Source organism: Pollachius pollachius (assembly GCF_949987615.1).
Source record: "Pollachius pollachius genome assembly, chromosome: 15".
Classification (NCBI taxonomy): Eukaryota; Metazoa; Chordata; class Actinopteri; order Gadiformes; family Gadidae; genus Pollachius; species Pollachius pollachius.
In genome coordinates this window covers 12,635,009-12,659,239 of record NC_136948.1, presented here as the reverse complement: position 1 = coordinate 12,659,239, position 24,231 = coordinate 12,635,009, and the positions used below count along the sequence as shown (strand labels likewise).

The 24,231-nt window shown below is 47.1% G+C and overlaps 4 protein-coding genes across 5 annotated transcripts; 2 read left to right on the top strand and 2 right to left on the bottom strand.

Moving 5' to 3' along the window:
- Positions 1 to 68: 68 nt before the first annotated feature.
- Positions 69 to 1,345, bottom strand: isca2 (iron-sulfur cluster assembly 2). Its single transcript, XM_079752911.1, has 4 exons — positions 1,266 to 1,345; positions 855 to 1,032; positions 558 to 673; positions 69 to 446 (listed from the first exon to the last, which is right to left on the bottom strand). The coding sequence occupies exons 1-4, from the start codon at positions 1,325 to 1,327 to the stop codon at positions 272 to 274; spliced, it is 531 nt and encodes a 176-aa protein (XP_079609037.1). The 5' UTR covers positions 1,328 to 1,345; the 3' UTR covers positions 69 to 271.
- Positions 1,346 to 1,552: 207 nt separating this feature from the next.
- On the top strand, positions 1,553 to 3,431 carry LOC307087133 (NPC intracellular cholesterol transporter 2-like). Its single transcript, XM_079752593.1, has 5 exons — positions 1,553 to 1,689; positions 1,926 to 2,022; positions 2,434 to 2,541; positions 2,631 to 2,803; positions 3,006 to 3,431. Exons 2-5 carry the CDS (start codon positions 1,941 to 1,943, stop codon positions 3,090 to 3,092), a joined length of 450 nt encoding a protein of 149 aa, XP_079608719.1. The 5' UTR covers positions 1,553 to 1,689; positions 1,926 to 1,940; the 3' UTR covers positions 3,093 to 3,431.
- Positions 3,432 to 3,483: 52 nt separating this feature from the next.
- Positions 3,484 to 5,312, bottom strand: gskip (gsk3b interacting protein). Its single transcript, XM_079751916.1, has 3 exons — positions 5,079 to 5,312; positions 4,339 to 4,575; positions 3,484 to 4,258 (listed from the first exon to the last, which is right to left on the bottom strand). Exons 2-3 carry the CDS (start codon positions 4,570 to 4,572, stop codon positions 4,100 to 4,102), a joined length of 393 nt encoding a protein of 130 aa, XP_079608042.1. The 5' UTR covers positions 4,573 to 4,575; positions 5,079 to 5,312; the 3' UTR covers positions 3,484 to 4,099.
- Positions 5,313 to 5,388: 76 nt separating this feature from the next.
- On the top strand, positions 5,389 to 24,104 carry atg2b (autophagy related 2B). Of its 2 annotated transcripts, none has more exons than XM_079751914.1 (43): positions 5,389 to 5,523; positions 6,086 to 6,483; positions 6,584 to 6,746; positions 6,877 to 7,029; positions 7,125 to 7,227; positions 7,333 to 7,495; positions 7,907 to 8,086; positions 8,227 to 8,326; positions 8,420 to 8,584; positions 8,703 to 8,854; positions 9,016 to 9,127; positions 9,206 to 9,449; positions 10,090 to 10,249; positions 10,360 to 10,452; positions 10,563 to 10,751; positions 11,347 to 11,620; positions 11,810 to 11,918; positions 12,013 to 12,214; positions 12,579 to 12,721; positions 13,173 to 13,330; positions 13,737 to 13,915; positions 14,700 to 14,850; positions 14,959 to 15,161; positions 16,028 to 16,108; positions 16,227 to 16,333; positions 16,846 to 16,938; positions 17,351 to 17,421; positions 17,514 to 17,590; positions 17,706 to 17,876; positions 18,028 to 18,160; positions 18,282 to 18,481; positions 18,986 to 19,215; positions 19,309 to 19,429; positions 19,538 to 19,729; positions 19,833 to 19,934; positions 20,102 to 20,180; positions 20,302 to 20,509; positions 20,607 to 20,676; positions 20,764 to 20,846; positions 21,021 to 21,142; positions 21,521 to 21,675; positions 22,308 to 22,457; positions 22,833 to 24,104. In XM_079751914.1, the coding sequence occupies exons 2-43, from the start codon at positions 6,322 to 6,324 to the stop codon at positions 23,061 to 23,063; spliced, it is 6,234 nt and encodes a 2,077-aa protein (XP_079608040.1). In that variant the 5' UTR covers positions 5,389 to 5,523; positions 6,086 to 6,321; the 3' UTR covers positions 23,064 to 24,104. The 2 variants fall into 2 exon arrangements, with proteins under 2 accessions (XP_079608040.1, XP_079608041.1); XM_079751915.1 differs by lacking the exon at positions 5,389 to 5,523 and adding an exon at positions 5,555 to 5,739.
- Positions 24,105 to 24,231: the final 127 nt, after the last annotated feature.

Genomic DNA, 24,231 nt, shown 5'->3' with positions numbered 1-24,231 from the left:
TTCCTTCATACATAAATACACAAGCACACACATAACAATTCACAAATAAGTCAAAGATGGTATTTAGGAGGAAAAAGATAATATGTATTTAAATATATTGCATATATAATTAATTTTATACATTTTACATAATAAAATATCACAATCAATATTAACTTCAATAAACAACATATTCTACTTTGGCCAGTGTTGCCAATAGGTATGGGATCTGTACTGTTGGATGCGGCCAAGTGAAGAGTATGCTTGGTGAACACTGTATTCAAATCTGGTCTCATAACTTCACGGAGAAGGAGCTGCCACATGAGCAGCCGTGGTCGGCCTGTGGATTCTTCTGCATTTGGAAAGCGGCTCGGATCAGCTCGTTGGTATAGTCCAGGGTCGACCCCTTCACAAACTCCAGGCTGTCTTGGTCCACAATGACTCCCACCCCGTCCTGCTCAAACACCCTAGGGAGAGATGACGTTGCAGCAATGAATAGGTGGTACGGGGGTGAGAAAATAGTTGATGACCGTTCGTCATCCAAGCAGAGAAACATCTGGTCATCTGACGTATTTTACCTGTCATCCTCATCCCTGTTCTGGTCAACGGAGAACTTGTACTGGAACCCTGAACAGCCCCCTCCTTCTACATGGATCCTCAGATACTCTCCCTTCTCCATGATCTCCTTGAGCCGCTGGATAAAGGAAACAGAAACATGCTCAATCACTTCTGATACTTAAATAAATACATGAAAAACGACTGAGATGTTTAAATCCTCCTACAAATGGCCTAACAGACGAATGGCCTTCAAGGTAAAGACAGCCTTAACGTTACTTAATCCAAGTGTGCTCTGATTACTTCGGGTATGTCCTCACCTTTACGCATGATGCGCTGAGCTTCACTCCTTCATCGGCTGAGGAGGGCATCGCCGGTTCCACCTGCGCAGCGGTGCTGCTGTAACCCCTGAGACCTTCTGCGTGAGGAACCCGGAGCTGGGGGCAACATTTCACCATTGGCTGACTCACATGGACGCAGCTGAGACGAGATGTAGCCCTAGAACACATCCAAGGAATAAACCAGGTTTTAGAATGACGATTCGTGGATATTAAGGAATACTATCTGATATGGGTTATCCTATCTAGAGGAGTTGCCCTGACCCCGGATAAACTAGCTAACGCTGGCTAAGCTGTAGCTAGTAAACAGTCGATCAACGTAATCGTATATTATAATATTAATGTAGCATGACATTACCAAATTGTTGCATTGGTTTATTCAATCAACATTACCTCGCAAAGTCCAGTACTCTTGCCTTTGACGCACTTTTCATCGCAGCCCTAACGAATGACATCTTTCATAACAAATGTTCTTAGTCCCACCCCTTGAGGACAGAGTTGACTTTGTGAAACAAAGTAGAGTACATGATTGGTTCTACGTGTTGTCAGTCGGATAGAAACCACGGTATTGGGTATAAATTCTTGCTCAGCAGTGCGTAGGTCAGATACACATCACTCGATTCGTTACAAGGCCAGTCACTCGAAAATAGGCGTTTCCTACAACCGCCGCGCCGCCTATTCGGCGACGCCTGAAATATGGAGTAAAAAAACCAACCAACCAGCGCAGAGGAGGTCGTCACCGGCGTCGCGTGACAGAGACTCATAAGAAGCGTTGACCAGAGATTGTTGTTCCTCAAAAGCGGAAGCATTTTGCGAGGTAAGTTAATTGACCATAATTGTACTCGTTCATAAACCTGTCATATAATTACAACTTGTTTGTCTATTTATAACAAAGTAAAGTTCGTTTGTACAACCCCACCAGTAACCCCAGAAGTGGGAACAAACACACCCTTGATAAACGTTACTCATGGTCGGCTGATGAATGTAGGTGAGTCTCTCTCTGTCTTCTATAAGTGGGACATTCATCAACCACGTTATCGATTTGTATTTTAGAACCAAGCCCGAACAATGGATTTCCGAACTGCGTGTATCGTGTGGCTGTCCCTTATCGCGTTCACCTGTGCGGAGCCCGTCAAATTTATCGACTGTGGTGAGTTTCTTCAGTAAATTTTTATTTTTATTATGCTGAGGAGCTCGTTTGTACAAAACATTAATTTGATGATTCAATGATTCCAATGTGGACTTTTTGTGTTGAAGGATTTAGAAAAAAAAGATTTAGTGACATTGGACATTTTCTCAGAGCATATTGATTGAAGTTTAGCTTGATCCATAAATGCTCTCTACGTTAAGAGATGAGGTGAAGAAGTAGGTTTTAATTATATTTAACTGAACAGTTGCACCTGTTAAGATGTACCTGGTCGCCCACAAACGTGCATTTAACTAGTAAAGCAGCTGACATGTTGCGTCAACCTACTGCAGTTCTCAAAAAGCAAAAAGACTTGACTCAGCATCCCTCACATGTTCGTGTGCTTTAACCGGATGTGTGAATATTGTTTTCCAGGATCAGCTGTTGGGAAGGTTTCGATGGTGGACATTAAACCCTGCCCTAATCAGCCTTGCCAGCTACATAAAGGACAGTCTTACAGCGTCAATGTGACTTTCAGCAGTGGTAAGTAGGGAAAGTTATTTTAGATATGTAAACGGGCAAACATGATTGAGATCAAACTGATCACTTCTTTCCCTACTCTTGTTTTACAGCTGTGGAAAGCCAGACCAGCAAAGCCATTGTCCACGGGGTCATTGCTGGCGTTCCCATTCCCTTTCCTATTCCAATCCAAGACGGCTGCAAATCTGGAATTGCATGCCCCATTCAGAAGGAGACAAACTACCACTATGTGAATTACCTACCTGTTAAAACAGAATATCCCTCTGTAAGTGAACAGTGTTTGTTATATGTGCTAATGCATCTTGTGATACTAACATGACTTGTGGTCTTTAAGTCCTTTTGGTCTGCTATGCAGCCTACTTTGATGATTGACGGCCGGCTGAAGACATTGTATCGTTTCCCCTTTGTCGCTCTTGCTTCAGTTTTTGTAATTGACTAAAACGCTGTTCACCAACTTTTCCTTGCAGATAAGGCTTGTGGTGGAGTGGGAACTAAGGGATGACGACGGCAAAGATCTGTTCTGCATCGAGTTCCCAGTCCAGATTGTCAGCTGAATAGGCACATTCCATTTTGTTTTTTAATTACAAAAAAGGGAGTTCAACTGTGAACAAAAAATGTGTCTGCTTTGAAGATTATTTACAAACTGCTCTGATTTTATATCAATTATGTTTTAAGGACTGCTCCCTTCATAGTTCTAATAACTTCTTCCATCAAGTACCTCTTAGCACAGTATTGTGAGGTTAAGTTGGTGAATTGTTTCCTCTTACTGTCTGACTGTGTAGTCAGGATCCAGAGCACATTCTCTAACTATTTTGTAATGGTGTTTAGATTTAATAGCGGTGACTAGTTTTTCTGAACTCTTCTAATAAACGACAGTTCTAACAAAGATTAAATTCTAAGTTTGGTAATTGGAAAAATAATTCAAGTCAAATTGGAAATGGGTATTACATTTTTATTTGACAAATGAAAGGATAGAAATACTAATGCTAGCCAAAAATGTTTCACTTCAAAGAGCACTTCATTATAATCATGCGCAAGATGTCTCTAGGCCAATGGTGTGGTTGTCTCAGTCTCATGTTGAGCTGGATCAATGTGCTTCATTTCTAATTTCAAATGCAAGCTTGCATGAGCTTCATAAAAGAGTTAATACTTGAGGTTCAAAAGTGAGAAATTGGCTAGTCAACTGTCAAACCTAATAGTGTAACTGGAGCATTTTCAGTTGGTTATCAGTACCAACTTCAAAATCTGTATGACATGTCAGTCATCCTAAATCAGTTTAAGGAAGGCAGGTTCTTTAGGACAAGTTCTGTGGGTAAATGAGCAATTTGTTCACTTTTTTTGTAGTTGGATTTGACAGGCAAGAAAAGCTAAAGAAAATATCCCTTTAGACTTAGGAAGTAGGAAGCGTTTGAAGTTGAACAGTGAGACCAGCAATTAAGAAGTGGTGTACTCTCTGCAAAGCCCCATCAATGTAGAACAATTTACATTGCAATCCTTTTTTTTGGGGGGTGAGGTGGGCTATGGTCGGACTACGTTGAGGGAAGTGCTGAGTCTTGCTTCCTTAATGTCCAGTTTGTTGTAGCCTCTCGAGTCGCTGGAGCAGAGCATTCCCAAAGGCCTCTCTGTATCCTGGACTTAGTGTGTCCAGAAGGGAGTAAATGGTCTCGTGATACTGGGTGCTTAAATCTTCATTCACTTCATCGAAGGCATAGCCCACCACCTAATAAGACAAGTAGATTTAATTGAACACACATGCAATAGGGATTAGCCACAAAACAATTGTCTTGTAGAGTTTCTTACCCTCAATCCAGCCTCTGTGAGTTCAAGGCAGTAGCGATTGGTCTCTCTTGTTTCCACATTTATGTACGCCACGTCCAATGCGCTGTCGAGGCTTTGTGACACGTACATTTCGTTCACGGCAAAGAGTACATCACTGACCACGGCGTCCGCCTCCGATCTCATGTCCTTGACGCCTCCCAGCTCGATGCCTTCTCTAAACGAGGAGGAGTCCTCTGGCTGGAAATCCACTTCCATCTCCTGAAGTCAAAGAGCAATCACAGAAATAATGGTAGCAGCTTCAATACATTAAATAAAATCCGGTCGCCATCAATGCATTTTGACAGGTCAAATTTGTGCTCACGTTACATGAGGGATAGTCAATATGATTTTTTTTCACCCGAAGAAATGTTTACTGACTGATTAGCATTAGCCTAGCCATCAGGACTCACTTAATTAAAGCGTTTGACGATGACGTACTCGTACTTTTCAGTTAGATATCGTAATAACCTAAGCTGTCCTGCAGCAACTCAACGGCGCGTTTTCATGGCGTACAAGGAAAACAATCTCGCAGCTAGCATTACCAAACACACGAAAGGCAAGAACTAAACAACGTGCATCCATTTCACCAGACCACGGCTTATTGTGGAACAACATTATCTTACGATCTTAATGAAAGTCACAAGTAGCCTATACGATGTTTGAATATAATACATATACTAAACGATGTATACAACTTTCTGCTGGCCCCCAGTTCTCCTCACCTCTTCGGGTACACTGCACGTCAGGCTAACCGGGTAATTCGTCGCGGCGACACCGTTCCCGGTCCAAAGTAGCGCTAATTAGCTGCTAACAGTTAATCCTGCACAATGTTTTTCCAACAAACGATGTTTCTGGTTGCATCCTTTCACACATATAGTCAACACGAGAGCTATTTAACACCAGTTGCGAGCTCTAGAGTGGAGTTGCTGTCCCGCACCGACTCAGCTTCGCCATGTTGTGATGACATCATTGCGGAAGAGAGCCCCTCGTCCCACATCGAGCCGTTTCCGCCATGTTTCGCTGACGTCACGGCCGGTCACAACAAGAGCCCTTCTAACGGCGCGCAGCCTCCACTGGAAGGGAGCCGCTGAAAGTGTTTGTAAACAAGTCGAGCAGCAGCAGGCGGGGAGTGAAGCAACACCCCGGCCGAGGCCACCATGATCCACGGTGCGTTATACCGCGACGAGGTGTTAGATGTGTTGCTGTGTTCACTGAACACAGCTGTATTTGTTGTTGTTGCACAACAACTCTGGAAGTTTTAGGTTAGCGGCTTGTTAGCATGGTAGCTCCTTGTCGTTAGCTTGCTAGGAAACAACAGCCAGTCAACGTTAGCCCAGTGCTGGAGCCTTATGACATCGCGCTAAATATTTGCTGACTGGATAGGTAAGCTAGACGTGCTAGCTTTTAGCTTCGTCCCTGACAAACACAACATACATTTCTGTCAGACACCTTGTTGTGACATCTGTAGCGGACCCTGGACAATGTAACACAGATTGCTAGGTAATTACTATCGTGTCATCTGCTGGATGACACCGGTTGTTGATAATAAGGAATATAGTCATTCTCTATTTTTCATTGTAGCCCGATTCGTTCATATTGGGAACCTTCATTCCCTTGTATTTGCCCATATGTTGTTTGGCCACAGCTGTCTATGACATTTAGCACAATGTCCCTGAATACATGAGGATTCATGCATTCATGTTTTCTTTTGTGTGAATTTCTACCTTAGGTGCAGCATACTGGAGTCGGACCAACTGTCACACATATACCACATTATCAGCATATATTTTGTGCCTCTAACCGTGAAGAATGGAAGATGTTTGAATTCCCCATTAACTGACTTCCATAAATCAACGGGATGACATCTTATTTTAATCCACGATAAACAAAGTTTATCTCTTTGCGTCATCGTCTGCAACGGAGTCACGAGTCTGTTTCATTTGTTGGTACAGAAAGTTTGTCAAGATGCCGTGGCCCTTTTCAGAGTCCATTAAAAAGCGGGCTTGCAGATATCTTCTGCATCGATATCTAGGCAACTTTCTCCAGGAGAAGCTGAGCCTGGATCAGCTTAGCTTGGACCTCTATCTGGGCACTGGGACTCTCGCACAAGTCCCCTTGGACAAATGGGTAAGGGTTCTCCTCAAAATAATAAACGAATAAAGAGAAATTAACTATGAGTATTACTCATGCATTGGACATGTATAACCACAGTCCTTCTGCCTCTCAGTCCCTGAATGAGCTGCTCGAAACGGCAGACGCTCCTGTGGAGGTTATAGAAGGCTTCATCCAGACCATCTCGCTCACAGTGCCATGGGCTGCTCTGCTGCAGGAGAACTGTGCCCTGGAGGTCAGGGGCCTGGAGATGGTGTTCAGACCCAGGCCAAGAATGGGTATGGGCACTGTACTACAGATGCATTCCTACATTCCTGCTAATAATCCCTTACATTGTTTTGTATTAAGTAGGCTTGATATGGTGGTCAATGGGATCCTGATTCCTGTCCTATATCTGCTGTGTTCCAGGTACTGGTCTGGAACCCATGTACTGGTCTAGTTTCATGACCAGCAGTATGCAGCTCGCCAAGGAGTGTCTGAGCCAGAGGCTGACCGATGACATAGGGGAGAGCTTCCAGCCCTTTGAAGGGTTGGAGAAGTTTGCAGAAACCATAGAAACAGGTATACAGTAGTTTGTCTACATTAAAAGGTAACACTATAAACATGTGTTATCCAACTTTGTTGTACATTTAATGGGTACACATTTGTCTCTTCAGTTCTCAGAAGGGTCAAGGTGACATTTCTGGATACAATCCTCAGAATTGAGCACGTGCCTGATAATTCCAAGACCGGTATTGCTCTTGAGATTCGGATCAACAAGTAAGTTTTAGAATGTATTTCATAAAATGTGTATTTGTTGTTCATGCATTTTTGGGATGTTTCCTCCCACCTCCTGGCCAACAGCTTCCATCCTTTTTCTGTTAGGATTGTTTACTGTGACGAAACAGATGAGGACAGCTCCAGCGTGGACGTACATCAGCCCACCACGTTCGCTCGTAAAAACTTTCAGATGGAAGGCGTCACGGTTTTCTGGGACGAGTTCTCTGAGGCCTCCAGAGCTGGGTTCAAGTCCTCGCCTCCACCTGCTGTGAGTGCTGCTGTAGGACGCCATCACAATGTGATCTATTTTAGGAACAAACCTATTTTTTATCAACTTTATCATCACAATGTTATCTATGTTGGGGATACACCAATCCAGGGTGTCCCGTCTTCTTCCATTAGGCCTTCAGTTAATAATAATTATTAGGTATTTGTTCCATTGGTCTATATCGTTTTATATCACATTTTTAATGGACTTAAAGGGGTGATAATATGCCAACAGGTGTGAGTGTGACAAGCCGTTGAAAATCTGCCCTTTCATCTCTTGGAACTCAGAACTGTAAAACTCTTGGAAAGAATAATTGTCCTGAAATGTCAAGACAATTATTTTGTAATGCTATTGTATAATTCATGTTATTTTATTTGACTATATAAACCATGTCGCCCTCTTTCCCTACAGGAGACGGAGGCCAAGCTCTCGCCCAGTTGGAATCCAAGAATAATATGCGAGCCTCATCCGCAGTTCACAGAGCCTGTGGCTTCTGCCGCGGCCTTCGAACCCATACAGATTGGGTGCCTTGGTGGTAAAACCGAGCTGTCTCTCACGCTGAAGCACAACCTAGCCTTGCCTGGAGCAAAAGTATGTTTGAGTTAAAACAACCTCATTTCCCTTTCCATTACTCAATGAGCCAAAGGGATGTCCTTGTTTTGATATCCTATGTTGTACGTGCACTTTTGGCCCTCCGTCAGCCCCTTTCTGATACCATCTGTGCTCCTCAGTTGGACGTCGATGGACACATCGACTCTGTCATCGTTCTGCTGTCCCCGCGCCAAGTCCACCTTCTCCTGGACATGGTTGGAGCTTTCTCAGGGGGAGGAGGTAAGACTTGTTCCAGCCTCGGTCGCTTCCCGATAACCCGACGAGGACTATTGATGATCAGTGACCTCAATGCACCGTCCTTCCTGTGTGAAGGAGCTCAGGAATGGTCCAAGGACAGGAAGAGTCGGCCGATACAGCAGGAGGATGAGTACCGCCTGCACATGGAGCTCAACCGCTGTCTGAAGAAGGACACGGACCTCCCTGACGGGGACCCCGACCTCTTCCAGAGCCACGCCACACGAGCCACGTCCAGCCGAGGTTGGGCCACGACATAACCCCAGTTCTGATGTCCATACAGAGCTTTCCCTGCTCAACTGATAACCCTTCTTTATTTGTATCTATTGCTTCTCTGTCCTTGAACTGGTGGTTTGCACAGAGGATGTGTTCTTCTCCATGGCTGACATGGACATGTCACACAGCCTGTCGTCCCTTCCCCCGCTTGGGGAGCCGCCCACAGTGGACCTGGACCTGTCACTCAACAGCAACTACTCCGGCTCCCCTGGAGTGTCCCCCTCTGGCACTGCCCATGTAGGTGCACCGTGCTATAAGCTGGCTTACTTTGGTCCAATATGGACTGTAGCATTAGGAGCATTTAAATGCATAACCTAGAGTTTTTTTATTTTGTATTCAAGTTTAGTATCTAGGTATAAAGAACTTGACTTGACGTGAGCGTGTGTCCTTCCTCGTAGGCTATCTGGGATGATTACCCAGAGGTGCCACGGCAACGAGAGAAGCTGACCAATCCGACACCATTCCACGTGCGGGATTCACAACTGCCACAAAAAATACAGAGACAGACGTGTATGTGGAAGAAAAACAACTGCAAAGGATTGGCAAATGTTGAAAACTGCATGGGTTAATTTTCTGTTGTATTTTCAGCTCATCCCTCCAAAACGCACTGCGACGAGTCGAGGCCAGAACTGGTGTTTAAGCTCGTGCTCGGGAGCATGGCCGTGGTTGTCCTCCACATCGACCCCCTACCCCCTCCCAATGCTTCACCCAGCCCCCTCGGCCCGATCGCCACAGACTTCTTCAGCCTGGTGGGGCCGGGCCGCCTCCAGCCCGCTGCCTTCGTCCGCTCTCGGACCACGTTCGACCAAGCATGTCCCCATGATCACCTCAGGTACTTTGGTTTATAGTCTCTGCTGCTCTTTCATTGGTCTGCTTTTGATGGGTCATGTTTCGATACCGATAACGGTATCAGAAATCCTTCCGATACGGCCTAGAATGCCGTATTAGGTATCGGCAAGTCTATGCGCTGATCCGATACTAGCTAATTTACTAGACAGGCAAAGAACATCATTAAAACACTTAGGTGTAATGCTGCGTTCATTAATGGTCAGAGGTGGAAAGTTGGAATGGGACACGAGTCATCTCCAACCAAAGTGTGTTTGAGCTACCAAGTCGGAGCAACATGCATGCATGGACGCTTAAGTACAAGAATACAGTATTATAATAATTATAGATTATTGTCGACAGTAAGTGAACCGACGATACATTGCTGTCATCGTAAGAGAACCAATCAATCAGAGCAAGTGCTATTAGTAGTTACAATGTTAGATGCTATATCGGCAAAAACTCAGTATCGACCAATACCGAAGTTCAGGAATCGGAATCGGTATCGGGAAGGAAAAAAAATTATCGGAACATTTCTACTAACAACCTTGTTGTTTTGGCCTTCTGTGTTAGGGCTTCTATATCGCTTTGAACAGGTGATTTGGTGTGAAGCTTTCTGTGTGGCTGAACTGGCTCCATCTCCGTAGGTTTGTAGGCCAGGGGCTGAAGATCAACTATGAGCACTGTCAGGGTTCCAGCCTGCGCACCTTCTCGACCGACGTGTCTCTGGACCAGATGGAGCTGCTGGAGTGTCTCTTCTCCTCCGAGGGGCGCGTGGGCACGCACAGAAAGGCTCAATACACTGAGGTGAGACTGAAACACTCAGTTTGAATCAACGCTTTGTAGTGGTCGCAGTGTTGCACCCGGCATGACCTGTTAAGAGTTTTATCTCACGCCTGTCACTGTCGCCGCCTCAGCTCCTGACATTTGACACCACTGCTTATGCCGACGCACCATCCGCACCCTGCCTTCACCTGCTGTACAAACTGGCGGAGCGCAGAGGCCCTCAGGTAAATGCCAGTGAACAATAACAACACAATGACAAAAACACAATAACAACACAAAGTCTGTGCCACAGCCTAGCCAGGGATCCTATGAGCTCTGTGTGTTTTCCCTCCAGGGTGGGCAGGTGCGTCTGAGCACCATCCCCAGGAAGGCTGACCTCCAGCTGGAGCTGGGCTCGGCCCGCTTCGAGCTAGACATCAGCATCGTGGACCGCCTAAACTCCCTGCTGCAGCCCCAGAAGCTTGCCACCACAGAGATGATGGCCTCCCACATGTACACCTCCTACAACAAACACGTCAGCCTGGTGAGGAACCTCTGCACGCCTCATAGCGTGCAGTTTCACATCTAGATTTTTGGCTTGGGGAAAGGGGAAGTGCCTTTTATAGTTCTGAGATGCTCTGATAACATCAGGCGTTTGCAGATGTGCGAGTGTTTATTTTGACAAATACCCTCGTCAACTGGAACCTTTTTGATGGTCTTTTTTTACTTGTGCGTGTGTTATGAGGGTTTCAGTTCGAATGACTATTGTTTTGAACAGTATCACCGATGCATTACATCTTTATTTTTTGTACCTGATGGAAGTATGTTTTCTTTCCTTACGGGAGTTTTGTACTTTGTTAATGCATAATAATTATTTTTTTTATTTTATTTTTTTTGTACATTGGTAGTCAAGGCGAGGCCCTATTGTTGCTAAGGCGACCGCCTTTACCATACAGTGCTGGGGGAAACACTGCAATAATACTACAATCAATGAATGATCAATACTTAAACATTCAAGCCACTGCTATCGTCGTGCTGACATGTAATGGCCTAACTGCTACAGCCTGTAGCCTCTACACAAGGTCCTGTATAGTGGGTGGGTATGCAGAGACCTAACGTACTCTTTATGAACTCCACAGCACAAGGCCTTCGCGGAGGTGTTCCTGGAGGACATCCGCGCCCCCACCCACTGCTACGTCACCCTGAGCATCCATGCCCCCGTGATGCGCCTGGCCGTCCGCTTCCCCATCCCAGACCTGCGCTCGGACCAGGAGCGGGGCCCCTGGTTCAAGAAGTCCCTGCAGAAGGAGGTGCTGTACCTGGACCTGGAGGACCTAGAGCTGAAGACAGAGTTCATGGGGGGCAGCTCCCCCGACCAGACCAAGATGGAGCTCATCTTCCGGGAGCTCACCGGTACAGGACCACAAAAGCATGCCTCTTCGTGTGTGTGTGTGTGTGTGTGTGTGTGTGTGTGTGTGTGTGTGTGTGTGTGTGTGTGTGTGTGTGTGTGTGTGTGTGTGTGTGTGTGTGTGTGTGTGTGTGTGTGTGTGTGTGTGGAAACCTTGAAACCTAAAACCACCTCTCATCATCTCCTCCAACCAGGGAGTTTCCAGGAGGAACCGGACCAGGCCGCCACCCGGTTCCTCCGAGTGTCCCACACTATGGACGGAGACATGGCGACGTCTGAAAGCGGCAAATTCGATTGGCCCAGGTGAGCACAACAGACCCATTCGAGCCGATAACCAAACTGAGGATCTTAATGCCGGGGCGGTCCATGATGATGACGGGGGTCACCGTCTCGGTAGGGTGGTGCTGAAGGTGAACCCCATGGCGGTCCACTCCATCCTGGAGCGCGTGACCGCTGAGGATGACGAGGGGCCCGAGGACCACTCCCCCGAGGAGGAGGAGGAGGAAGGGGCGGCCCACTCTCTGAAGGACGTGTGTGACTTTGGGAAACCGGAGCCGTCGCCCTTCTCGTCGCGGAGGGTCATGTACGAGAACGAGGAGGTGGGTGCTACACCGAAGAGGGGGATGTTATTTCAATCATTCTCATATGAACATTTAAAGGAACAGGGCGCCTTTGTATAGCTCTACATGAAAAAACAAAAGACAGATCACTTGAATTGAGGGATTTTTTTCTTGGCGTGATTGTGCCGAAAACTTGAGTTTGAATAGTAGCATAAGGCTACGGTTTACTATATTAAATTTCAAGATTGAAGAAGCAATGTAGCATGGACTATCTATAATCTAAAGCAGCCATCCAAAATTTAATTTAAACTCGAGACAACTTTATTAATCCCACTGGGGACAATCAGTTTCAAGAGTGCACCAAGGATTTCTAACTCTGCGCGTCCCATTGTGTTATCTTCAGATGGTCATTCCTGGTGACATCGCCGAGATGACTGAGTTCCAGGATAAGACCATGAACAACTCCCGCTTCATCCTGGAGCTGAGCCTCCCCAATGTGCAGCTGGCGCTGCCCAGCAAGGCCTTCTACGAGAAACTGCACAACAGGTACCGGACACACCCAGCTGGCAAGCGTTCAGAGCACAGAAAAAAAATCATGATGTGTTTTTTTTTTTTGGTCACGTCTTCTTTTCTTTAACCAAGATAATTCCATACAACTCGCGTTGTTGTTCTCTTTGGAGTCAAATCTTATTTTTGCTTTCCCATTTTGAATTTTGCTGTGCATGCAGAGCCTGTATGTCACTTCCTAGCAACAAACTGTGTATCCAAGAACACTATCAGAGAAAATTATGAGTGGGTTATATCGGATAGATTTCTCTTGGAGATGAATCAACAATCCTTTTTGATACCGCATGTCCAGCGACACTAATATCGCAGATGCGCGTATCACGATTTCGATATGAAAACGATGCATGGCACAGCCCTAATTAAGATCCACGTTGCTCGTTCACCCTTTCCCTCCGCCGTGTGTTGACTGACATTGAACGGCTGGTTCCAGGATCAACAACGATCTGCTGCTGTGGGAGCCCACCGCGCCGTCTCCGGTGGAGACAGTGGAGAACATGCCCTACGGGGTGGGACTCTCGGTGGCCAGTCAGCTCATCACCACCTACGCCAAGGACAGCTTCAGCCAGTTCCGCTCCACCGGCACAGAGGGTAACATAAGTCCACGATGACGCTTATCCCAAAGAATATGACCGTTTCATAAAGTTCATTATTAACCACAGTATCTTCTCATCTAGAATGACATGTTGAAAATGATTGTTGGTTTGCTTAAGAAGCCAGGTAATGTAAAATATAATGAAATTGGGCATTTTAGTATCGCTGAATCAAATCTACTTTGGCTGATTGTTCTGAATCTATATCAGGATTATTTTATTTCATTATATCTCGTTTCATAATATGTTGTCATATAATGCTTTTGGCTCAGTTTGGGAAAAAACAACAACATTGCAATTGCTCTTCGGATGCACACTTCTACCTGCAATATCGTAAATAAATCAAACCAAACTCTCCCGAAGTCCCCTGAAGACGCTGACCTCTGTCTGCTCCGTGCTCCCAGACGACACCAGCGGCTCTGAGGAGGAGAACCCCCAGTACTACTCTCCGGCGGCGGACCTCCACCCCAGGTCTCGCAGGATGAGGAGCAGGTCCAAGGCCCAGGCCAAGACCTCCCAGAGCCTGTTCTCCGTGGTCCTGAGCGTCAACCACGGCCTGGTGTCCATTCACACCGATGCCAAGGTGAGCCCCGAGGAACAAACGCTTGACGGTTCTTACTGTGCGTTCACAGCAAAAGCGGTGTGAATATTCGCGCTGCCTGCTGGCGCCTATTCAAAACCTTCACCACTACGAGTCTTTACTTTCTGTGAAAGTACGTTTTTAGGATTCATAATATCATCCGGGGGCGCACACAGCTTTCGGCCGTGAAATTATATATTCTATTATAGAGATATTATGTTGTATTATATAGATATACATTTTGACAAATCATATCTCATAAAATCACACCGGATCGTTAGAACATTGAATCGAATCGTTCCATATTAAACTTCACTTCCCTGAATCGTATCACATCGCATGTATCTATACGTAGCAGTTCTTCCTATAGAGGAGAGAGGCACACCCCTAATAGATATTACAATGTTCCGGGAGTCTGCAATCGGCAACAATCACTTTCTCCTCCATGTTGTGGTTAAATCTGGACTTCAGGGAGTGAAAGGCTGTCACGACCAAGCATCAAGTGAATTTCGAGGAGATAACCACGCAAAATCCGCGTGAACCATGCATTCACGCACATTTTGAATGACAATGACATGTTGAAAATTTGTGCCATTCATTTGCGCCGCAGGTTTTTCTGGCAGAAAACTTGCTTCTAAACACTTCTTTGCACTGACTTTGTAAGGATGCACGCCATGCCTTAACTTTTTTGTGTGAAAGCACCTTTAACCGTCCAAACGCGGCCGCTCACTGTCACGATTTATTGATTACTAATTGAACTTGCTTTATTATTTTTTTGGCTCTCCAGAGAGAGGACAAGACTTTGCTGAAAAACAAACACGGGGAGTTCTGGCTCGAGGTGAAGAACGCCACGCTGTTCACCGTGGCACAGTACGAGGGCTACAAAGACCAACACTACATCTGCTTCCACACCAGCAACATCTGCATGTATCACCAAGGTAACCCCACAAGCACACAGCAGACATCCTGCTCCCTCCATTCAAAACGTGGTCGGCCTGTGCTGCGGATCCTTCTCACTAACATCGTGATGACGGTGATCTTCCCAGGACTCGTGGATACAGTCTCCCCCGGCACGGGGGTCAATCTGCCCTGCAGGACTCGCCCCCATTGGTTGGAGCCGGGCATCTACCAAACGGAGACAATCCCCGACCGGTCGTCCACGGCATCAGAGGGCATGGGCCTGGAGGCACACAGCATGCTCTCAATAGCCATCAAGATCTCTGCCCAGAACACAGAGCGCACTGTGAAGGTACGCCCTGGGGCTGAATAAGAAACACTGGGAACACAATGAACGGCTTTAGATAGGCACAGAGGGGGATTCTCTTGTCCAGCGGTTCCTCTAGATTGCCATGAGATTTTTAGTCTTTGTGTTCTTTTTAAAGGCCTCCTAATTTCCCACAATGCAAACGTATACTTACAGTTGAAGTCAGTTGCAAATGTCTCCACATATTTCCTTAAAGCCTGGATCAGCAGAGTTTAACCTTCCCAGGAAAAGTCAGGCCAGATATCTGTATCAATTATCAGCTATCAATTATCATTGTACACAGAACGCTTGTGACTGAAAATTTGGGGAAAAACGTGACCTCAATTTCTGGCCATTTAGCTTTAACAGAAACACAGAAGAACAACCCAGCCCCAGTTCCATTGGAATACCACGTCAGGAAACCTTGACATGCCTGAACAATTAGCGCACATTTCATCCGGGTAACCTGGTGTGTATTCTCTGCTGGTCTTAACTTCCCCTACCTGTTGCATACAATGTGGTTTTGTTGATTACTAGGGTTCTCAGCCAGTCTGGGTCTTAAGTCCAAGGCTGATTCTGTGTTCATTTTATTCTGCCCTCCTTCCGACTACAATGTGATTATAGCAGGGCCGTTTTTAAGCGCTGCAGTGGTTAACAAGTGTTTTTCCAAGCTAATTGTGTACCTTGCTCACACACTCTTTCATGACTAATAACTTGAACACTACTATGGCTCTGAAACCTCGGACTATGTTGTCACAGAAGTTCTGGTTAACCCTTGATCCTAGTGGAGTTTGTAAGGGGCTTAATACTTGCATGATGTAGTGGTTTGGCCCAAACTAACTTTAGCCTTTTCTCCCCGCTGTGTTCGGCAGGAACTCCTGGTAGCCGTGGGAGTACGAGGAGCCACCCTCCAGCACAGAGTGGTCCCACAAAGCCTGGGCTGGTACGACCAGGTAGGGTCTCAAACTGTCAGAAGGCCCCATCATTGATCAGAAGGGTTTTAAAGCTTTTTAGGGGGACCATTCATGCCGATGGATTTCTAATTGTACGTTTTTCACTTCCACGCATTAGATGGTGGACTTCCTGAATGTCTCTGACGAGCCGGTGTTGGGCTACACCCCCCCCGCCTCGGTCACCACGCTGCATCTACACCTGTGGAGCTGCTCTTTAGACTACAGGTGGCAATTCAAAGCTGCTCCGTTGGTCAAGGTGTATGACAATAGTGTATCATGGCAAAAAAAGACCAGGCCTTTAATCTGTGGTAACTAGACAAGCCTCTCTATGAGGAATGTGTTTTGCTCCCATCTACCTCCTGAGTATGCTGTGGAGCTCGTCAACCTAAAGCCATATGAGCCAATGCAATAGCTATGCTTTGGTATAGGAGAAACTTCCTGCAGAGCAATACAAATGGAAGCTGTATGTTACAGACTGAGATACTAAGATACGATAAGTTGTAAAACAACAATATGAAAAAGAGGGAAGTCTGGTTTATGGAGTCATAAATAACACACAGGTGATGATGAGGTCATACGGGCCCCTCACCCCCCCTGCTTCAGGTCATATGTAGGTCACATGATACAGCATCTGTGTGGGAGGCTTGGACGGTGGGTTACTCATTAACTAGGAGACTAGCATTGGGGCCCCAACATGAGCGACCGTGACCTGATACATGCCCTGCTTTGGCCCACAGACCGCTGTACCTGCCCCTGAGGTCCCTACTGGTCATAGAGACGTTCAGCGTGTCCAGCAGCGTCTCCCTGGATCTGTCCTCGTCCACGCTCAGGTAGAGGCTTCCCTTCATCCAGTGGACCTGTTGAAAGCCCTTATCCCAGAAGTAACTTCCGTCTGACGTGTATGACAGGATGTGTAATCCAGTTTAAAACGTTGACTGCAAACGGTTAAACATACGATGTGCTCACGGGCCTAAGGAAGCTCTCTACCCGATTCTACGTCACCTGTTGTAGATCGATCAATTTACAGGAGCACCACTCGGAAGCCTTCAATATACATGCATTTGTTTTTGTACATTTTAAACATTACCTATGTCTTTGTGTGTGTGTCTAATTGCTAGAAACGATAGACCATGATATTTAAAAAAAACTTGTATCCTCCTAGTGTCGCTCTTACAGCAACCACATTGTTCAAAATCCTGTTCTATACAATAATACAGTGTTGTGATCGTTGATTATTTTCAGGATCATCCTGGATGAAGCATCTCTATTCCTCTCCGACAAGAGCAATGCTGTTTCTGTTAATCTTCTGCGAGGTAAATCATTTTTTCACTGGGGTCCAATTCTTGCTGGGGTTTGCAATGTGTCCAGCACTAGCAATGTGCCTCTTCTCCCTTGTGTGTTCCAGACTATGTGCAAGTGGTGGACATGGGCACGTTGGAGTTGAGGATTACCGCCGTCAAACCCGGAGCCAACAGAGAACTGGTACGCGGAACTGGTATCTTTTCCGTTGGATGGTTATGTTTTAAGCTAGTGGTGGTTTGCTGATACTAATGCCATCATGTCATGTTCTGTTCATAATCTTTTGCTGGGAGAGCAGTCTGAGCCCAGGTTTGAGCTGCGATGCTCCAGTGATGTCATCCACATCCGGACGTGCTCTGACTCCTGCGCCGCCCTCATGAACCTCATTCAGTATGTGGCCAGCTATGGAGACCTGCTTCCCCCTACTGGCCAGGACGCCAGGACCTTCAGCGCCCCCCAGAGGCCAAAGGTCGATAAGACACAATAACACTTTAATTCCCCAACAGAGACGTTCAGACCGGCCGTCCAGTGTGTCGATATAATGTAGTTATTCTATTTGATGAATGTAGAATTGTTGGATTAGAATAACCAATTTGTATTTCACTTATTTTTTGGAGCAGGCGGAGTTGCCCAGCAGGCCCCCGTCTCTGACCCCGCTGCTCCCCGAGACGGAGCAGCAGATGCTGCAGGACCTGATGAGCGAGGCCATGGAGGAGATGGATGGGCAGCACGCCCAGGGCCTGCAGCACAACGGTGACAGCAGTTCATCACTGGGCACAGAGGCACACACCAGCTCCGTTGGTAACGTGGTTGGCACTAAAACGCTCAGCATCTCTGCTCAACAGCTGTTTGTTTGTTTTCCAATCCCGCACAGGTGTTCACGAGACGCTCCATCAAGACCACGACCCGCCTCGCTCGGACCTCTTCCTGTTTCCCGACGAGAGCGGGAACCCCACCCAAGAGTCGAGCCCCTCCTACCCAGCCCTCCACTCGCCCCTCATCACCCCCGTCCCCAACCCGGCCCAGGAGGCGGACGACTTCTGCATCCTGGACACGCCCGGCTCCAGAGGAGATGTAGGCTCACTCACTGATCATTCAAACACCTTTGCTGAGTCTTCCCCTCTCTCAGCGGCTGATGCTGCAACAGCGTGTTTATTAGCAGCAGCGTTCTGCCACTAGAGCTTATCCGAATGATCAAATGTAACACTGAGTATGTGATGACTTGGCGACATCATAATCCAATCACAGTCAGCCCTGATGGGGGTTTGTTGAAACCACTTTTCCTGGAATGGCATTTCAGTAATTGCTGGAAGGTTTTATCACATTATGAGAAACCTAATTAACACTTATTTCTGCCCAGTCTTTAAATGACAAGGGCATGTTTTGTGTTCAGCCAAAGTTTAATCATGCAGTGTTTCCAACCTAGTCTTAAGAATTATGTGTCCTACTGCAGATACTGCTGGTTTCTGATATGATTATTCAAAGTAATTGAGTCCATGGAAACGCAGCATATGATTAATCTTGTGTGTGTGTGTGTGTGTGTGTGTGTTTGTGTGTGTCCGTCTGTGTCCTTCTCAGGACCGGGACCAGGAGCCCATAGTGACCCAGCTGACCCCCAGTCCCATATCGATCAAGGACAACTACTTCAGCCAGCCTCTGGAGGGAACGGGCTCGGGCCGGGGGGCCGTGAATTACCCGGTCCCAGAAGTGCGCTACCTCATCAAGGAGATCTCTGTGATCTGGCACCTGTACGGCGGCAAAGACTTTGGGAACATCACCTTCACGGCCTCGCCCGCCAGGAGCCGCGGGTGAGAGACGGGCACCCAGACACGCCACATGCTCCCACTCGTCGAGGTCGTTTGTGTTGCAAACCCATTTGTTTTGTGTGTTCTCCGCGGCAGGACCACGCCCTACAGCTCCCCCTGCCAGACGCCGGTCCGACAGGTCCGGCCGGCTGGGGGCCGTCCCGGGGGAGGGAGAGGGAGGAACCCAGATGTCCTGATGGAAATACAGCTCAGCAAGGTAGCGCTACCCCCTAGACACACCCTCCTCGTGCCCCCCATCAGCGACAGGCTTCTGCAGATCCGTGGGGATGAATGCATTAACGGGCTGCGTGCGCCCCCGCCCCAGGTCCGGTTCCAGCACGAGGTCTACCCTCAGGCCCAGGGGGCCCCTGGCTCCACCGCAGACCGGCCCGTGTCCCGGCAGGTGTTCACCGTGCAGGACCTGGAGATCCGAGACCGGCTGGCCACCTCGCAGATGAACAAGTTCCTCTACCTCTACTCCAGCAAGGAGATGCCCCGCAAAGCACACTCCAACATGGTGAGGGCGGCGGCAGTGTCATGATATGACGAAGGCCCGGTGGTGTCACGGTGGCCAGGTGATGTTGGGGCTCTAGGTTGATTGTTCTGCTTTGTTTCCTCAGCTGACTGTCCGGGCGCTGCACATGTGTCCAGAGGCGGGCCAGGCCCCCCAGGAGTGCTGTTTACGGGTTTCCTTGATGCCCCTTCGCCTAAACATCGACCAGGTAACCAACAATCCAAACAGAGTTTGGTTTGTACATCAAATGAACATTAAGACTTACCTATTCACGGCCCAGGCTTGTCTGAAGGTATTTCAGTACGAATCCCTTTTAAGGAACAACCTTTGCATCGAACAACCTTTGCAATCGAACACCATTGTTTTTGTCTGTAGGATGCCCTGTTCTTCTTGAAGGACTTCTTCAGCAGTCTTGCTGCAGACGTAGAGCTGTTCTCTCCACCCGACCAGGAAGGTAAACCCACTCCATTCCTCTGAGTATCTTTGTGAGGTCTTCAGAAGATCACTGTTAACTTAAGAACTTTATACTGTCAGTTTCATGCATAAGTCTTATGTTTCTTTTGATGTGTCCAAAGCGCTCTGCGTCTCTGTGAAGAAACCGGCGGGGCCAGAGATCTCCTGCAGCTTCTCCAAGCACCCCGGTAACAACCAGGACCCGGCCCCCATCATCTCGGTGCCAGCCCAGAGGAGCCTCAGCCTCAACGGGCTGTCCACCTCTGGGAGGGAGGAACCCGACACTGATGTTGCCTCCTCTTCATTCACAGACCAACCCGTCTTCTTCAGGTGAGGATCTCCAAGGATCTGCGTGCTGATGATTTCACTTGGGCCTGATTTTTGTCTATCATACTCTGTATCTATGTTTGGTCTTTTATTCCAACAGGGAGTTTCGTTTCACTTCAGAGGTTCCGATTCGCTTGGATTACCACGGGAAGCATGTCTCGATGGAGCAGGTACAGGCGCCGGGGGCAGCAACATCATGAGCTCACCTTCGCTTTAGTTCGTGCCTTCTGACTGTGGAAACCTTTTCATTGTTGCAGGGAACCTTTGCGGGGATCATCATTGGGTTGACCCAGCTGAACTGCTCTGAGCTGAAACTCCGACGTCTGTGCTATAGACAAGGGTATGTGTGAAATCTGTCAAATAAAATGGGATAGATTAACCTCTGTTAAGATCAATATATCAGCGGCAAAAATGTGCTAAAGATGGTGGAAGTTGGAGATAAGTTGTTTTCGGAATACATTAAATCAGTGGTATTTAATCAGTGGTATTTCTTTTGTAATGGTCTTCTCTGCAGGCTGTTGGGGGTGGATAAACTCTTCTCGTATGCAATAAACGAGTGGTTGAATGACATCAAGAAGAACCAGCTCCCAGGCCTTCTGGGTGGAGTGGGGCCCATCCACTCTCTTGTGCAGCTGGGTAAGGACCGCATGGGTTCCCGATTGTCATCACACGCCTGGGTCACCACCATTCTCCACAACTCCTCTTTCTAGTAGAAACTTTGGACTCTACATTGGATTTTGAAAAGAGGCTGTATTTCCTATTAACTTAATTGGTAACTTGTGGTAAAGAGCTGGTTTCCATACTCTCCTGGGGCTATCAGTGGTGATTACCTGTGAGAAGTGTTTTGTTTCCATTACAGCCAGCATTGCCCTGCAGATGCTAGTGTAACGTCCTGCTCCTGGCATTGTAGCGTTGTTTTTTGCTCAGGACCTCATATCAATCAAACCTACTGTTTTTGCTCCTTTAACCCTGGCTGATGAAATCCCAGGTGATCCTAAATGTCGTTGTGTTCAGTCCAGGGATTCAGAGACCTGGTGTGGCTGCCCATTGAGCAATACCGCAAGGACGGTCGCATCGTGCGCGGGTTCCAGCGCGGCACCGCGTCCTTCGGCACTTCCACCGCCATGGCCGCTCTGGAGCTCACCAACCGTATGGTGCGCACCATCCAGGTACTACCGCCTGCTGCGCTTCAGAATCAGAGTTACTTTTATCACATCTTATTGTACAAAAATAGTGAAAGTCTCAGGCTTGGTTTCCTCAACAGTCACAAAGCAGCAACAATACAAGATAAAGTAAATAAAGATAGGTATAAGTGAAAATAAGTAGCAGCATCAATAGATCCCAATAATAAATACTAATAATACAAATAAAATTTAGCAAGTAATAATAAGTAGAGAAACTAAAGCAATGGAACTGAGTAATGAGGTGTAGTAAAGTGTAAGTGTAACGTGTTCAACTACATATTTTTCTGTTATTGGCACAGCATTTCTGCACTGTAGAATCCACCGTGGCTGGTACCACTGTTGATTCTATAGTGCAGAAATGCTGTGCAAATTACAGAAAAATCTGTAGTTAAATAGTCTGTTGTTGTAGTGTGCGTTGGGTTGGTTTGAGGGTAGTGGATTTCTCCAGGAGCTGGACTGCTTGGAGGAGAAAAAGGTCCTGGTGATTCTGAGGGCAGTCTCCGTTAGTCAGGTTTCCCTAGCAGGAATGGAGCTGGAGCCTACGAGGAGAAGGTCATTGGAAGTCCCCTTTTCAGGAGAGATTGAAATGAGTGTCGTTGGTCTTGTCGTTGGTTTAGGCAGCGGCGGAGACCGCGTACGACATGGTGTCCCCCGTGCCTGATGAGAGGGATCCCAGGAGGATGAAGCGGATTTCTCATTATGGGCTGGCTCACCAGCCCGTGGACCTGAGAGAAGGCGTGGCTAAAGCCTACACGGTCGTCAAAGACGTATGGAAAATTAAGCCCTGTGCTTACATTCACATTTACATTCAGGCCATGGAGCAGACGCTTTTATCCAAAGCTTCTTACAACTGTTACGGTTAAAACACACATCCACACACACACAGACGGCGGAGTCAACCATGCAAGGCGACAGCCAGCTCGTCGGGAGCAGTTAGGTGGGGGGGATCGAAATAGCAACTTTCCGGTTGCAAGTCAAGCCGCTCTACCTCCTGAGCTGGAGCATCCACTTGGGATCCAAAACGAGGTCCTTCACAAACACACATTTTCAGCGATGTGATTGAGCGTCAGGAAAAGGTGCCTAGCGGTTGTGATTTAGACTGAGGTGTGGTGATTTGTGATGCGTGTCCCTGTGTCCTCCAGGGGATCACCGACACGGCGCTGACCATCTACGACACGGCCACGCGGGAGCACGAGCACCGCGGGATGGCGGGGGCGGTGGGCGGGGTCCTGAGGCAGCTGCCCCCCGCCGTGGTCAAGCCCCTTATCATGGCCACGGAGGCCACCTCCAACGTCCTGGGGGGGATGAGGAACCAGATCCACCCCGACGCCCGCCAGGAGGAGTCTCAGAAGTGGAGGCAAGGGGAGGAGTAGCTGCTCTGCCTCCTCCTCCCCCTCTCCCGGGCGGGGTTGAAGATGACCGTTTTTATTGCACAATACGCGCTGCCAGAGACATTTCACATCTAACGACTGTAGACTGCTCGGCACTTTTCAGAATGGACGATTTTGATGTGTTTTTTTGCAGTTTGAAGGGATTAAACGTTAAGGATTGAATAAGTAAACCCTCTAGTAAATAGGGATTCATCTCATAGGATATGTGTCACTTTGGTTCCTCGTGATTTGGCTTGTTAGAATATCGCAACATCACCCTCACGGTGCCTTCATAGTGAGTTATCTAATGCAACGTGGAGCAAAAGGGACTTCATGAGGGATGGGATATGTGTGCTGAACAGAGCCTCATATCTTTACATGGAGACGGATCTCTTTCATAACTGGTGGAATGGGCTGGACGGTCCATCGCATCATTAGACACCTGAAGAAGGTTGATTCATTATTGCAACAAACAAGTCATATCCAACATGTGATGTCCTCAGATCCATACAAAGAACAATTGTTTCTTCTTGTATTCCCACTATGTAATAGCTCATGTATATGTCAACAGTAAGGGTAGTCACAGCAGTGTGAATGTTTCTGGGGATGAATGGTCCCCTCTAGCGGCGGGGCATGTGAACTTGAGCACATTAGTGAGAAATGGGGCAAAAACCTTAAGGTTAAATTATTATTGTGGCGCCTCTGACTACTGCTGGCCAAAGTCAAAATTTCGTGCTAGCTGCTTTTCTAATTGAAACGGATTCGAGAATCCTTTTTTATTTTTATTTCAATATTATTATCCTCGTCAGTTTGCCACTCACATTTCTCAATTGTTGATCCAAAACGAAAGCTTACTCTGCATCAGTTGAAGACCTGTACCAAAGTCTTAATATCGTGCTTACTGATTTTTAAGTTGGTTTAAATGTTGAAATTGAACATCACGCTTTGTGATCCGCAGTCTTTGAACCTGCTGTTTCTTGTTGTAAATAAGTGTACAGGTGATTTCTGTTATTTGTATTAAAGGCATGAATGGTTAAATTAAAAACGGACATGACAAATCGATTTGATGCTTTTTTTCCTTTCAAGTATTGCTAGTTGTTGCAAGTTGTATCCCAGTTTAGATCATGAAAGGACTTAGACATGTCAGCATAGGGTCTGTTGTCAACAGACC

What these genes read in the sequence shown, in the direction of transcription:
- isca2 (XM_079752911.1), bottom strand. Translation starts at nt 1,327, where the DNA reads ATGTCATTCGTTAGGGCTGCGATGAAAAGTGCGTCAAAGGCAAGAGTA. An exon ending in AGAGTACTGGACTTTGCGAG is followed by an intron (nt 1,033 to 1,265) that starts GTAATGTTGATT and finishes GATGTGTTCTAG; the next exon opens with GGCTACATCTCGTCTCAGCT. An exon ending in AACAGGGATGAGGATGACAG is followed by an intron (nt 447 to 557) that starts GTAAAATACGTC and finishes ATCTCTCCCTAG; the next exon opens with GGTGTTTGAGCAGGACGGGG.
- LOC307087133 (XM_079752593.1), top strand. Translation starts at nt 1,941, where the DNA reads ATGGATTTCCGAACTGCGTGTATCGTGTGGCTGTCCCTTATCGCGTTC. An exon ending in CGTCAAATTTATCGACTGTG is followed by an intron (nt 2,023 to 2,433) that starts GTGAGTTTCTTC and finishes ATTGTTTTCCAG; the next exon opens with GATCAGCTGTTGGGAAGGTT. An exon ending in CAATGTGACTTTCAGCAGTG is followed by an intron (nt 2,542 to 2,630) that starts GTAAGTAGGGAA and finishes CTTGTTTTACAG; the next exon opens with CTGTGGAAAGCCAGACCAGC.
- gskip (XM_079751916.1), bottom strand. Translation starts at nt 4,572, where the DNA reads ATGGAAGTGGATTTCCAGCCAGAGGACTCCTCCTCGTTTAGAGAAGGC. An exon ending in TCACAGAGGCTGGATTGAGG is followed by an intron (nt 4,259 to 4,338) that starts GTAAGAAACTCT and finishes TTGTCTTATTAG; the next exon opens with GTGGTGGGCTATGCCTTCGA.
- atg2b (XM_079751914.1), top strand. Translation starts at nt 6,322, where the DNA reads ATGCCGTGGCCCTTTTCAGAGTCCATTAAAAAGCGGGCTTGCAGATAT. An exon ending in CCCCCTCTGGCACTGCCCAT is followed by an intron (nt 8,855 to 9,015) that starts GTAGGTGCACCG and finishes CCTTCCTCGTAG; the next exon opens with GCTATCTGGGATGATTACCC. An exon ending in ACAACAAACACGTCAGCCTG is followed by an intron (nt 10,752 to 11,346) that starts GTGAGGAACCTC and finishes TGAACTCCACAG; the next exon opens with CACAAGGCCTTCGCGGAGGT.